Source organism: Photinus pyralis, unplaced genomic scaffold (assembly GCF_008802855.1).
Source record: "Photinus pyralis isolate 1611_PpyrPB1 unplaced genomic scaffold, Ppyr1.3 Ppyr1.4_LG4, whole genome shotgun sequence".
Classification (NCBI taxonomy): domain Eukaryota; kingdom Metazoa; phylum Arthropoda; class Insecta; order Coleoptera; family Lampyridae; genus Photinus; species Photinus pyralis.
The window spans coordinates 34,263,020-34,277,010 of NW_022170511.1; the positions used below are offsets into that span (position 1 = coordinate 34,263,020).

The window sequence follows — 13,991 nt, forward strand, 5'->3', positions numbered from 1 at the left end:
ATGCGATGTATGAAAAATATCCATCCAGAAGTAAAACGCGTATAGTGGGTGCCCCATATGCCTGAGAACATTCCAAGGAAGCTACTCATACAATCAACTCATTGATTAACATAACGACCGCATTCCAAAATGTAGAAACGGGATCTTAACGCGCTTCTTTCCCTCCCTTATCGACGACCAATTTTATTGGAATTTACTCATGAAGCGCGAATTTTTTTTAAAGACGGCCAAATGGAATGTGACGAAGTAACGCGTTCAACTCGATTATTCACAGTGAAATTAAACGGAAGAAACGGTAATTTTTCATAGTTGTAGAGATCACAATCTTGGTGATTCATACTTTTTCCGGAAACCCTAAGATAATTATTGATGATACTCCGCGTCGTTTCGCATGTCTTTCAATAAAATAGTAATATTCGCAAATGGGAACGTCAATCATCGTCCTTAATTGTACAGTGCATCTGATCTGCAATTTAAATCTGAATCGCGAGAATTGGAACTAACAAAAAGTTTACTGTTAAATACCTGGAACAGACGCAAAGCCAGTTTCGCGAATTTTAGAAAACAATGGATCGCCCGTCTTTAGATCAACAACCCGCAATTCCCAAATTTCGGCCATTATAAAATTTGGTATAAATCGATTTTTATTGTAGGTATGAATTAAAGTCTGTCGAGACAATAGGCATTGAGGGTAACAAGAGTTTAGAGTATTATAATTGTGTAATTTAAATGTATAATTAAGAAAAGGCAATTCGAAAACGAATTTCAAAAACTTTGTTACTAGAGGTATCAACAACAAACTCAAATGTCTAATGAAAGTCTAAGAAGATCCTAGTAAAGGGATTATAAATAGGTTCTAAAGTTTCTTAAATTTCTATAGAATTTAGAAACGTTTTTTATTCAGGACAGAATTTCAATTTCTTTCAAAATACGTGAAGATGTGTAGGGAGTTCCATTAAAAAAAGTTATTGTATTGAATATCTTGATAACCGGACGTGCTATTGTTTTTCTGATTCGGCCGTTTCAATCGTAGAATTTCATAATTTAACCAATTTTGTATCTGCAGTAATAACAAAGTTAGTAATAGCATGGCGACGATTTCACTTTGAACACATTTTATAGAAGATTCAACCTGGTTGACTCTGAAGCCTTCGTTGGTTAAACGACTACATAGCATTGAAATTATTCGACATTTATTCCTTTCATTTGATAAGAATTTACCCTATAAAAGCAGAGAAATAATTTGATGATATCAAAAAACCTAGAATACAGAAATTATCTAAAAAAAGACCTATAATATTTCCAGCTTTTGATATACCTACCTTTTTAACTTCGAAGCAGGTAATTATAGAACGTTTTTTTGTAAGAAATCTAATTTTTGACTTAATATTTTGCTCAAAAATGTATAGAAATCAAGTTATTTACAAATATAGAAAAAAAAGGATTTGTTAACATTTTTTTTTAATTGGAGCCAAATCCGGTGTATCTATTTGAGGGGTGTTAATTTAGAAAACATTTTTAACACTAAATCAAACAATTTAAAATTATTTCTAGCTTATCTGGAATTGTTCTCGCTATTAGTTATTTTATACGATATATCGACTGGCCTAATTAAAAAAACGTTATTTCTCAAGAGCTCTAGTACGTTATGAGAACTATTGTACGTTACTGTTTAATAGGTGAAAATGTAGAAACTCCAGCAATCATACCAAGCACAAGCTTTGGGCCTCACATAAATGAGGGCCTCTAAAAATGCGCTAAATATATCGAAAAACTATACTCGAAAAAACATTTCAACCAATGCCTTCTAGACCCTTTTCATGTCTTTTCTAAATTTAAGTAAAGTTAAGAGGAATCTAAAAAGTTGCTAAAAAAGAGCACCTATAAAAATTAGGGAGAGAGTTTAGTTAAAAAGGTCTAGGGTGAACCAAACGGTTTTACAAGGTCTTCAATTGTGCTGTGCTTTACAGGAAAGACTTAAAAGAGTCTGGACTAACGGTTATATAAAGTCCCCACGTGTTTTTGAGGGTATAATCAATACTTCTCGAACTAAAAAAAACTCTAGAAAAGGCAGCTGTAACAAGGAATAAAAACTGCCCTTTTTGGACAACTTTAATCTCATCTAGCTCTCTTGAAAGTAATTTCTGAAAAAGGTGTTACTTTAAATTTCAATCAAACTAATTAGTTATGAGTATATAACACACAGTAGGTATTTACTAAATAACTGTATAATTTCCTAGATTATGCGTTTCCGTAGCGGTTATAGCGTGTGCTGAAATTATCCATTTGTTATCACTTTATCCTCCACCTGTTCGGTATGAACCAGTTTTTGCATATGAAGATGAATATGAACATTTTTTTTTTTTTAAAAAATGCAAAAAATTGAAAGTAAAACACACAAAAATTCCAAAAAATGCTAGAAATACCATAGATACGGATTTATGGCTCAGTGGTAAGAGCATTGGGTTATAAATCCGGAGGTCGGGTGTTCGAACCTGGGTTGAGGTGAATTTTTCATCTGTGGCGGAGATGGAAATTACCTTAGACCAGTTCCGAGCATTCTACCGGCTACTCCGAATTAGGTTTTCCTACAGTTTTCCTAATTCGTAAGGTAAATACCGGAGTAGTATAGACCATCTTAAGACCTTCTGCAGAGGCACCTCTAAATAGCATTATGCGGGTCACACTGTAATTGGGCGCGCATGCCTGTTGAGGGCCCAAAAACAAGAGAGGGATAATAAAATAAAATAAAATAAAAAAAATAAAAATAAAAATAATACCAAAAAATGCCCCATTCCTCATAAATGGCAAAAAATACACCGACAAGTTGCTGTCATTTGATTCAATTTATCCTCACACACATTTATGTGTAACAGAGCTCAGACTTTCCGAAAAAAAGATCATCAAAATCCAAGCGCTACTAAAAAGGTTTTGGGTGGCAAGTTATAGTTAAATAACCATAGAACTGTTGACATTGAGAACTGCAAAAAAGTTCCGGATTGATCTATAGAAGTGTTATTTTGTATTCAGGATGCTTCAAAAAGTGTATTTCCGTAAAAAAAGTGGGGGGGGGGGTCATTTTTACCCCTTACTAACTCGTGGGTGGTAAAAAGATTCATCGAAATCGGTGGAGTTTATTCGCTGGTGAAAATGACCGTTTTTCACTTTCCGCTGGTGCTGCTTATTGTTCTTTGACGTTGCTCGGGCTACAGCAAAGTTCCATAAGTACCTACTGCGGAATAAAACTTTACTTCCTACCGAATTACTTCCAATGGTATAAAATACAGAAAGATGAACCTTTTTTACGTTGAGAAGGTATTGACCTCAATTTTCCACACACACTTTCATTTTAGTACACGGGCAAGTGCAGGCATCCGGTATGCTAAATAGTACTCACAACTCCATTCATAAATTCAGTAATTGTTGGTATTACACAATTTTGGTATTTCCATACGTACGTATATAAGAAGATACTTCATTCAGTAATTTTTTTGGTAGTGCAGCAGGTGTCGAATGCGTCAACAACAGTGAAAATCTTCTACTTAATGTCCATAATGCAAAAGCCTTTAGGCTATAGAAGATAAGGCATAAACCTAATGCAAAAGCCTTTAGGCTATAGAAGATAAGGCATAAACCATAAGCCATCAGTTATTAAAGTTTCAATGTTTTAACGTTTTGGAAGAGAACAAAATCTACATTTATATCCCTTTAGGCGTTCCTATTTTAAAGAGGAAGTTGAAAAAATTAAGGAGCCAACAGTCTTATAAAGTTAAAAGGTGGTGCGGATGTGGTAAACCATAATAAGGGACGTCTGCCGTATACCGTCTAATAATATAGTTTCCATTCTCGTAATTTAATCAAAATGGTAATCAAAAAAATGATCTAGTAATTCGCATTAAAAAAAAAGGATACCATATTATGTTTGTAGCGCCACAATTTATTTTTAAACAATCGCAAAGTGCGACCAACCTGCAGCCTTGGTTTTCGTTGTCAAGGTCGGATTGTGTAAATTTGGACGTGGAAACGTAATGATTCGGTTGCGGAATTAATCACAATTATTTCGCGGAATACTCGGATTAGGATTAATAATACAAATACCGTTAGTTAAAGCAATCGCAATGTACCTAATTTCGATGCGTAACGTGTCTTGCTCGAATGATGATTTATCTAAAATTTGAAGAAGAATGACAAGCTCATTTTTTGCGGAAGTAGAACTCATGATACATACTTCCGTAGGGCCTACTTCGGTCAAGCCAGGTTTAAAAAAGCCTCTATTGACAGAACTATTTATACGGAAATCCGTGTCATGAGAGCATTTAGAAAATTTTAAATAATCTCAACTCGTTCACCAATTTAAGTAATTCTAATTGTGTGGAGATTTATTAAAGAAAACTCAATTATATGCTATTTCGTATCAAATTATTAGTAATATTAGAATCCAGCGGCCTGTAAAAAATAATAGTGAAAACGGAATTTTCTTATCATCATTTACTTTACTGTGGCCTAATTCCGTGTTCTTATCTCCTACAGATTAGACTGTTTTTTAGGGCGGAATCTATTCGTTGCAATTAATCCCCATCTTTTTTTTTACTGGAAACTTCAATTTTGATCGTGCATGTGTTTAAAAATGGCAATAGTCATTGTTCCAGTATTATAATATTCATGGGAATAATAAGTGGACTTTTGGCATGAAAGCTTATTTGGAACAGGAATCTGACCTGGACTGGCCCAGTTATGTTGAGTTAATGCGAGTCACAGTCAGGAATGGTCTGACACATTTCTTTTAGCAGGTTTACCTGAGTCCCATGCATAGACCGATTTTTAGAGTACTTCAATGTTCTGGGAAGGGGATATCGCAGAATATTAGACTTTAGGAAGGAGAAAATGTGCCAAATACGAAGGCGTTACATGTAACAAAGAGACCGTTGAATTTGGGAGAAATCAAAAACCTTTCTGCTTGTTATGAGTGTGGTTTCTCCTGCACAGGAGCGTAAAGTAAGTTCTTGGGGATGGAATGAACTAGGACATGAAGAATCACCGAGCAATTGATTAAAGTACGTCAAAGTGGTCAATTGGTTTGGTTCAACTGGAGAATTCCGCAAGAATTACAACTACAGATAGATCCAAAATGGCTGCAGCTCGAAAAAGAGATCTTTTCTATTCCTCACACCTGCCTCATCGCGCTACTTTTCCCCTTTTTTAGTCTCTCGCTTGCACATTTGTTGCAATTGGTACTCTAAATATTTCACTTCTCTTACTTCCTCTACTATTTCCTCCATTTCCATTCTATCTCCATTTTCCTTCTTTCCCCCTTCCCAAAGTTCATTTTCGATTTTCCGACCCCCCCATTTTCTTCATCTGTTCCACCTCTGTAGCCATTATTACTGTGTCGTCTGCGCCAGGTACGATATTTTCCTTCTTCCTACTACGATCCCTGTCTAATATTCTGATGGTCCACATCTCTTATGTAGAAATTAAATAAGGTTGGGCTAAGTGGAGTGCCCACTTAACCCAACCTTGTTTAAGTTCTTTACATATCTAGAACGCTTCAGACTCCTTCCCTCGTATCCTTATCCTCATTCTTAGTCCTTGATTCTGGCCATATTTTTCCCATTCCACCCAAACGCTGCCTTTAGAGTTTAGTTCCATGAAAAATGCAATCGCATTTCTGTCTGTCTGTTCTTTAGAGATCTCGGCCACCTAGAGACATCGGCTTTTCGCTAATTGATAGCTGCTATGGTCTATATATACCCGTTACTCAACATTTACAGTTGTGTTACGCGACAACACCCACGAGTGGGTTTTGAAACATTTTTTTAATTTACTGTGCATTGTGCAAAGCAATCCAGTGCAAAGATTCCCCTGCCACTGCAGTTCTGTATTTGGTTGTATCTCTGTAATTGAAAATTCTATCTAAGCCGTTCATTTTTGACAGATCTCTGAACGGTTATCGAGAAAAAGGCAAATTATTAATAACAATTAACAAAACTTTGAATTTTGTTCGAATTTCAATTGAAGCCGGAGATTCAATTTTACACGTCCGTTAATTTTCAAGATTTGGCATTTAAGTATATAAGTACGATAATTAAATACTAGTTATTTATTATACAAGACGATAAAGCGATATTTTAACCATTGACTGAATTTACTTTCACGAGATGAATTAGTTTCCCTTTATCGTCGTGTACCTATATGATACAAAACTTTAATTTATAGCAGAAGTCATATACCTAATCCATTGTAAAAGCTTCTGACAATTCTGAATTTAACTGTACCTACAGTAGTTATTTGTAGAACTAAGTAGTTTTGAAATAAATTTGCAAATTATTATATACTTATTATAGCAAACAGAGCTGGGCAGTATTCAATTTTGTAAATACTTTTTAGTTTTCAAATACTTTGTAATTAAATACTTTTATGGAAGCAGTATTTGTATTTGTAACTCAAATACTTTCACAAATATTTAGTATTCGAATACTTCGCATAGTATTTGAATACTTAACCTTCCTTTTTTTTTACCAAAAATCGACCACGCCAAAATTTCTCGGGAAAACACTTTTTCTTATTAATTTTGGTGCGTAGAATCCAAAACAATTCGTACAGAATCAGGTCCCTCTTGCGAAACATGGTACTTTCTTCGTCACATGCCCGGAGGAAGCCATTTGTCCTCCAAAGACCTCCTTTTTCCTAATACAACAATACATGTAGTCGTCCTTTTGGTTCCCAAATGAATCGAAAATAATAAAACTTTGTATTTAAGTAGGTACTACTAACATTGAAATACTACAAAATTACAGTCCTATAGTTGTATCTAATGCGTGAGACATACTTTAGTTACAGGTTACAGTGGTTATTGCTTTACATGGATGAGTTAATCCTCCATTCTAAGTTTGTATTTCACGACGTAATACCAGTTGATAGACATGACGTGTTTCCCGTAAGTAAATAACCGCATCGCTATTTTCCACCTTCCTTCTGGCAAGCCGGGAGGAAACTTAGTACTGTCAGGTACCCAATCCCTTATTGTGTATGTCATCTATACAAAACGACCGTTACAATAATAGTGGCCGTGTCCAATTAGAACTTACCCCCTTAATGGGAGGCCATTCGATGCTAGGTGTCGTACAGGAATGAAACATGCGGTCTACATCAAAGTACTTGAAGCAAAGAGCATCTTTGGCTGTCACATTGAATTGCAAAATGTCCAGGCGATATCGGTTACTCAGCCATTTGTATCCTGTTATTCTTAACTAAAAATAGTTCAGTACCAATAGCACGAAGGGTAGGTTAGTTCTTACGATATCTCCTTCATTTACATCAAACTTAAACGTTATCGCCAAGATGCAGGTACGCATTGTTCGGTTAAACTTGTAGTTTGTGCAGGAAACGTTCGAAAGGGTAGGATCGTAATATTCGGCTTCGACACGTTCATGGATGACATCGTACGCATTTTGCTTAAAGAAATCTAGTTAGTGGTGGATTTGGTGGTAGTTTTCCTTACAAATGCGTTCACGTTGACGAGTAGTGCGAGTAGTAACAGCATTTTTTGAAATGATCGCTAAACATCATGTAAAATATGGTACCTAATTCATTCTTGATTTGAATTTAATTGCACCGACAGACGCGATCAGATTAACAATTTTTCAATCCGGCCAACTGTTTATCATGTCCCTGAATAAAATTTGATTTCGATCTCTGCAACCATTAATGCCTTTAGGGCTAATTCCCCTAATTTTTAAAGCGCATTTTAGTGCGCTGGGGGGTACCATGAAGAGCGATTTCGTATCCCAAACTATCGCATATTGCTGATAAAGACCTGACTCATGAGAGATCTTAATAGGTACACACTGCGGTTGTTGCAGGAACCGCCAGCTAAGGACTTGGCTTCTTGTGCTATCGGTGTGTTGAAACCCGCAGTCTAACATATGTATCCCTTTCATTAGTTTCAGTAAGTAAGGATTCTAGGTTTCCCATTGTGTGTGGATTCCAGACTATCCAGTGTCTTCTTAGTTCCAATGCGAATCCTCTTCTACGCATATCACCGGTCAACAGGCTGACGATTTGTTTTATAGCCTTTTTTCGGTAGCCTTTCCGGAGTGTTTATGTGCTATACTTGGGCGGCTTGATTATATGTGTTGGACTTGTATTTAATCAACATTTTCAAGACTGAATAACGGTTTTCTCTATTTATTTCCATTTTTTCTTATCAAACATACTGATAACTATGTAACTATTTTTCTAATTAGAAAAAAATAAGGAAAAGCAACTATAGAAGTGCAAACCGCATCACTCTATCTCTTTTAGTTCTCAAAATATCCCCGAAAATATCGAAAGCAAGCAATTTGGAACACCCTGTACAGTGTACAAGAACAATATTCGCTAAGTAAGTAAATCAGTTCAGTTTTAAAACTTTTTGTAATTCCGGATTCTTCAATTAAGGCAAAGTAGTAAATGGTCATCCCAGAATACTATTTAATTTTATTAAAAATAGTAAAATAGAGATTTTTTTGGTCCCGCTCAAAACCTGGACTGGTTGCGACATCTCACGGCAATTTAATCGATTTTCGGTACAGATGTGTCTGTTGTCTTTGTCCCACAAATTACATTATCATAACCTAAAATAAAAGAAAACAATATAAATTATTGATAATTAAATTGCAATTAATCGAGCCTAGCATGGTCATTTATGGTGTGTATATCGTGTCGAAATCTGGAGGCCTGATTTTTAATTATGACCACAATTCGCCCAAAATCGAAACCGAGAAAACCTTTTCGTACCCCCTCGACATTAAGCTACAGTACGAAAATAAGAAGGTGATAGTAGAATTTGGGCAACGCGATGGAATTCACGGTTGTAAAACTTGCACCCACCGCGCCCGAATAAAATAACGTAAGTTTCAGTGGGCCATGTACTCTATGCAATCAACGGCATTCCGGTGGTCGGCAGACAAATGGACGATGGTCGCGATGTATTTGAAGTATTAGACAATAAAGACAATTACCCTATAAACATAAAATTCGGTCGCCCAAAGATGACAACGAATGAAAAAATTTTTCTGGCCAGCATGTTTTATCCTCTCTTCGCTATCGCCAGTCAATTAAGCCCGGAACCAAAATCTTCAGGAATTGAAGTGTTGGAAGCGGACACCTTTAAGCTGCACTGTTTTCAGACTTTAACGGGTGTTAAAATGATGGTTGTTGCTGACCCGAACCAAGTCGGCATAGACATCTTGCTTAAACGCATTTATGAAATCTACGCGGATTTTGCTTTAAAAAATCCTTTTTATTCATTGGAAATGCCGATACGTTGCGAGCTGTTCGATGTGAACCTCAAGACGGTATTGGAGCAGGTCGAGAAGTCTGGTATTTCTGCTATGTGATTAAAAAACTAGATGTATATACAAATAAATATAATTTACACACACTTCACACTATAATGTACAAAAATACAACAAGAACAATCAAAAACAAAATAGCACTCACTGTAATCAGACTTGTAAAAACTTAAAAAAGTACAAAAACATTTCGCCTGTATAAAACTAGGAATATTCTTTGAAGCGATCGTGGTAATAGAGAGATATCAGTAAAGATCATCTTCTGGCATTGCCCGCATTTGGTGCTTGTCGTAGAGTTTTTGTTAGCAAAGCATTTGACAGCGTGATCACTGGTGAAAATAAGTGTAGGGGATAATCGCTAAAAAGAAAGTGAGCATTTGATGGCTTGCGAAATAAACTTACCAAACACCGGTCATTGGCGATGCTTGATTTCCGCTTATGATGAATAATGGAAATGCAATTGCAAATATACACCCACTAAAACAAGCAGTTCAAAAAATAGTTTACGCTCACAATGCTCACCTAATAAACCACGATTCTGAGAGATTTGTTAATATCGCTAGAGGTAACCCAAACCCAATGAAATACGGCCAGTTTGTTTCAATGTAAGTGAGTCGTTTGTGTAATTCCCAACCCATGTTAAACCACTTATACTCAAACGCATATAAAGAGTATAACAAGCACATATGCACTGTGGAAAGTATTGTTCCAAGCATGTAAATCGGTATGTAATTTACTAACAAAGCTTGAAATAGAAACAAGGTTTGGACAGCTATACTAAATATCGAATCTGCCAGTAACATACTGATACTTTGCATAAATTGTGGCCGTCCACGACTGTAGCGGTATGCCGAATCTGCAATGTCCTAAACAAAAAATTAGTCGACCTTAATTTAATTATTACCTGAAACCATAAGCTGTTGACGACTTTGCTCAACAGAAATAGTGGTACAACCCATAACGTTTGAAAGATGCAGGTCAACACCGGTTCCATCCAATTCCATATGAATTTACCCATGCTTGACTCGCTTCCCAGAATTAGCTTAACAACAAAACCAAAACCTGGCAGGAATCCGTATTGAAACAAAATAATGCTAAGCAAAAACACGCCACCATTTAATGCGCAGCATTGTATGATGCGAGTAAGTACTTTGGATTCCCTAGAAGATATTGCGGTACAACATTTTTTACTGTGGAAACATACTCGTGCGCTCTTAGACCTCGAATTGGAGTCGAATCGCCAGTGGACGCTTTGCTCGTTTGCGCTTTGGTGGGTGATAACCGAGACAGTTTACGATTGTTGAGTTCTTTATCTAGGTACGCTATGGTGATGGTTCCTCGAATACTGTCGAACAAACCCCGTAAGAAAGCCTGCGCACATCCCTAAAATGACGTTATTACGTTTTACTTTATAGGTTTAGGTTAGAATACTTTTAGATCCATTTTGAAAATCACACAGGGAATAATTTATGTCCTAAACTAAAATTTTATTCCATTTAATGCTAATGTTGAGAGACTTTCAGTAAAAGAGCCTGTTTCATTAATAAAGAGAAAATTGACTATAAAAAGTCATAACATTAGAGGTTAAGTTACAACTATCTATAGGAAACTGCATTACCTACTCAACGAAAGAACCTAATGGTACAGTGTGTTGCGGAATTAAAGGCCCACCGATTGCAAATCAACATCGAGGGGCACATCTTTCCCCTTTGTCTATTGAGTATAATCAATGTCTTTCTCATGACTATTTGTTTCTGAAGTGGAATCCAATAACTTGATTCTCACAGTCGATTCAAAAAAGCGCTGAACTCAACGAAGAATTCGCTACTAAAAAAGATTCTTGATTTTGGCATCACCCATTTATAAGTACAAATGCAGATACCATTTTGCGTTTTATGAAAATTAGTGTCCTTTAGACTTGTCAGAAATGTATCTGAACTGAATGTTGCTTCAACATTAGAAGTTGGTAGAGATGCAAACAATCCATAGTTTCAGAACACATATTTGAGTGCGACATTTTTCGTACATGAAATAGTTCAAAATGGAATATATGCATTGAACTGATAGGTACAGCAGTTCCTAAACCTCATGCAACAATGTGTACACATCAGGGTTAACCATTAGGATATAACAATTACATCCACTTTGTAAATTCAAAAGTTATGACTATATTCCTTAGTGAATGAATTGACTAGAACCACCATTGTATAATTTATATTTAAAACTTATTTAAAAAGGCAAACATTTCCTTAAAAAAAGAAGCGACTAAAATTCTTAGACTAATTAAAATCGTCATGGCCAAATGCTATCGAAGTAAAGATCTCTGTTACCTAAACTTTAAAGCTATGCACGTAATACTCTCACAACATCAAAATTACTTGTTACGCCTAATATTATAAACTAATGTACTTTCTATGTTTACGTAAATGCACTGATAGATAAGACGATGTCACGAATCCCCGATTGCATATCGTACAAGTGTACGGCTTCTCCCCCGTATGCTTACGCATATGCACGTTCAAGGAAGACGACTGAGTAAACTTCTTTCCGCACACTTCGCAAGAAAACGGCTTTTCGCCAGTATGCGTTCTCAGATGTTTCTCCAGATAGGTGGCGCGCGTAAATGTTCGTTCGCACAGCGAGCAGCTGAACAAATTTTCACCAGTATGGGTACGTATGTGTTCCTGTAGGTAGGCGGAGGTCGTAAACTTTTTATCACACGTTATGCAGGTGAATTTTTCTCCAGTATGCTTCATCATGTGGGTCTGGAGCTCCGAGGCGTAATTACAAATTTTATCACAAATTGTACATTTATAAGGCTGCTTTCCTGTATGCTCGCGCATGTGAACGGTGAGCTGCGAGGAGTGGGTGAATTCCTGCCCGCAAACTTTACAGGAGAACTTTTCTCCGGTATGTTTCTTCATATGAACGGTTAAGTGGGAGCTTTGAGTGAACGACTTACTGCATAGGGTGCACGACCACGGCCGGTCCCCGGTGTGAGTCTTCAAGTGGGAGTTCAGTATGTAGCCACTAGTAAACTTTTTGTCGCAATACGAACAGGCAAACGGCTTCTCACCGGTGTGTGTGCGCATGTGCACTTGTAAATCTGAAGCCTTTATGTAGCGTTTCTCACAGCAATTACACGCGTATGGCTTTTCACCTGTGTGAATACGCATGTGCACAGTAAGTTCTGCAGTGATAGTGAAACGTTTCATACAAACATTACATTGGAAGGGTTTCTCTCCAGTATGACGACGTATATGTTCTCTTAGATGAGAGGAATGATAAAACTTTTTGTCACAGTATTTACACTCAAATGGTTTTTCACCTGTGTGAGTCCGCATGTGAATTTTCAAATTGGCATTTTTTGCGTACTTTTTTCCACACACACTGCACGTGTACTTATAAGGGTCTTCCACTATTATTGTAGTCTTACTCTGTTGGGCTTCCAACCGTGCAGCAGCTGGTGTAAGCGAAGGATATTGCGGAAGTGGTTGAGTTTGCGTCTTAACTGATCTCGTATTCGTTACCTGTTAAACAAAAATAGAAATTGTAAAAATGCTCTATGTAATTCGTGCACCAAGACATCTTTCAACATACCTTCTTAGCAACTTTTTCTATTCTGGCAAAACCAGTGGTTGCAACCGAATCCGGTGTGGCACTACGAGACACATCAAGCTCATGTGGATTGGAAGAACGTGATAAATCCTCATTATCGAGAAAGTGTTTTAGGTTAAGATAATCTGAACTGGACGACTGTGTCTGAATTGTCTTAGTAATCTCATTACCACCCTCTGGCAAAATAAACTCCGATATAGTACTGTAGATCTCTCCATTTATGCCTTTGTGCTGGTGAAAGTACTGTTGCAGAGTATTGTCAGACTGGAGGCATAATATTCGAAAATCGTAAGCGATTCGCAACTTATCAACGCAGGTGGTGCAAATAAAAGATGGAAGACTCTCCTTCAACCACGCCTAAAATTCAATTCGGCCGTTGGGGGTGTGCAAAAGAATGAGGGAATACTTACAACTTCGGAAATACAAGAAATTAGTTTATCGCTTAATTTTATGGTGTCATTATCGACAGTGGAAGTTGACGTTAAGGAACCTTCAATTTTCAGACAAGCTCGACAACAATCAGCGTAATGAAAAACATTATTCATTGTAAAATTTCGCTAAAATTAAAAATAAGATTATTTAAAGTTATAAACAAATTGAGAATGTGTCAAATGTCAAAGGATGTCAAAATCCCTATTTACTGTTTTATAAATCAAAAAGTCCCTAGTGGTCACCAACACGCCTATCTACAAGGTCCTTCAATTGAATTGTCCTCATTTCACTATCAAAAGTTTCGAATGATCGTTTGTTACACCTGGTCGAATATCTAAACTGGGGACAAGCGAGACCATTAGGCTTAGGGGAATTGTGCAAATATGACGACTGATCTACACGTATCATTTATTAAAAATAATTTTCAAACTTAATTGCCGTCCTTTGGGTAATAGAGACAAGCCAGAGATTCGTTTTGAGACGTTCACTATCTGGGGCTCTGAGGGCCCAAAGGGGGACACAAAATGACACGGATGTTTCCATTTTGTAGATCCGTCTTCACTCTCCAGACTCAATACATTCTACATTTCTTCAAATTCTGTAATT

At 36.7% G+C, this 13,991-nt stretch overlaps 4 protein-coding genes across 4 annotated transcripts; 1 reads left to right on the plus strand and 3 right to left on the minus strand.

Moving 5' to 3' along the window:
• Positions 1-6,871: 6,871 nt before the first annotated feature.
• Positions 6,872-7,360, minus strand: LOC116169098. Its single transcript, XM_031485125.1, has 3 exons — positions 7,299-7,360; positions 7,089-7,250; positions 6,872-7,036 (listed from the first exon to the last, which is right to left on the minus strand). Exons 1-3 carry the CDS (start codon positions 7,353-7,355, stop codon positions 6,872-6,874), a joined length of 384 nt encoding a protein of 127 aa, XP_031340985.1. The 5' UTR covers positions 7,356-7,360.
• A 1,220-nt stretch (positions 7,361-8,580) lies between these two features.
• On the plus strand, positions 8,581-9,424 carry LOC116168929 (trafficking protein particle complex subunit 4). Its single transcript, XM_031484944.1, has 2 exons — positions 8,581-8,851; positions 8,902-9,424. The coding sequence occupies exons 1-2, from the start codon at positions 8,677-8,679 to the stop codon at positions 9,378-9,380; spliced, it is 654 nt and encodes a 217-aa protein (XP_031340804.1). The 5' UTR covers positions 8,581-8,676; the 3' UTR covers positions 9,381-9,424.
• Positions 9,425-9,466: 42 nt separating this feature from the next.
• Positions 9,467-10,944, minus strand: LOC116168928 (etoposide-induced protein 2.4 homolog). Its single transcript, XM_031484942.1, has 6 exons — positions 10,767-10,944; positions 10,540-10,718; positions 10,240-10,495; positions 9,858-10,201; positions 9,738-9,812; positions 9,467-9,693 (listed from the first exon to the last, which is right to left on the minus strand). The coding sequence occupies exons 1-6, from the start codon at positions 10,776-10,778 to the stop codon at positions 9,591-9,593; spliced, it is 969 nt and encodes a 322-aa protein (XP_031340802.1). The 5' UTR covers positions 10,779-10,944; the 3' UTR covers positions 9,467-9,590.
• Positions 10,945-11,538: 594 nt separating this feature from the next.
• On the minus strand, positions 11,539-13,573 carry LOC116169984 (zinc finger protein 2 homolog). The gene is made up of 3 exons (XM_031486213.1): positions 13,364-13,573; positions 12,936-13,310; positions 11,539-12,865 (listed from the first exon to the last, which is right to left on the minus strand). The coding sequence occupies exons 1-3, from the start codon at positions 13,496-13,498 to the stop codon at positions 11,729-11,731; spliced, it is 1,647 nt and encodes a 548-aa protein (XP_031342073.1). The 5' UTR covers positions 13,499-13,573; the 3' UTR covers positions 11,539-11,728.
• Between the last annotated feature and the right edge of the window lie 418 nt (positions 13,574-13,991).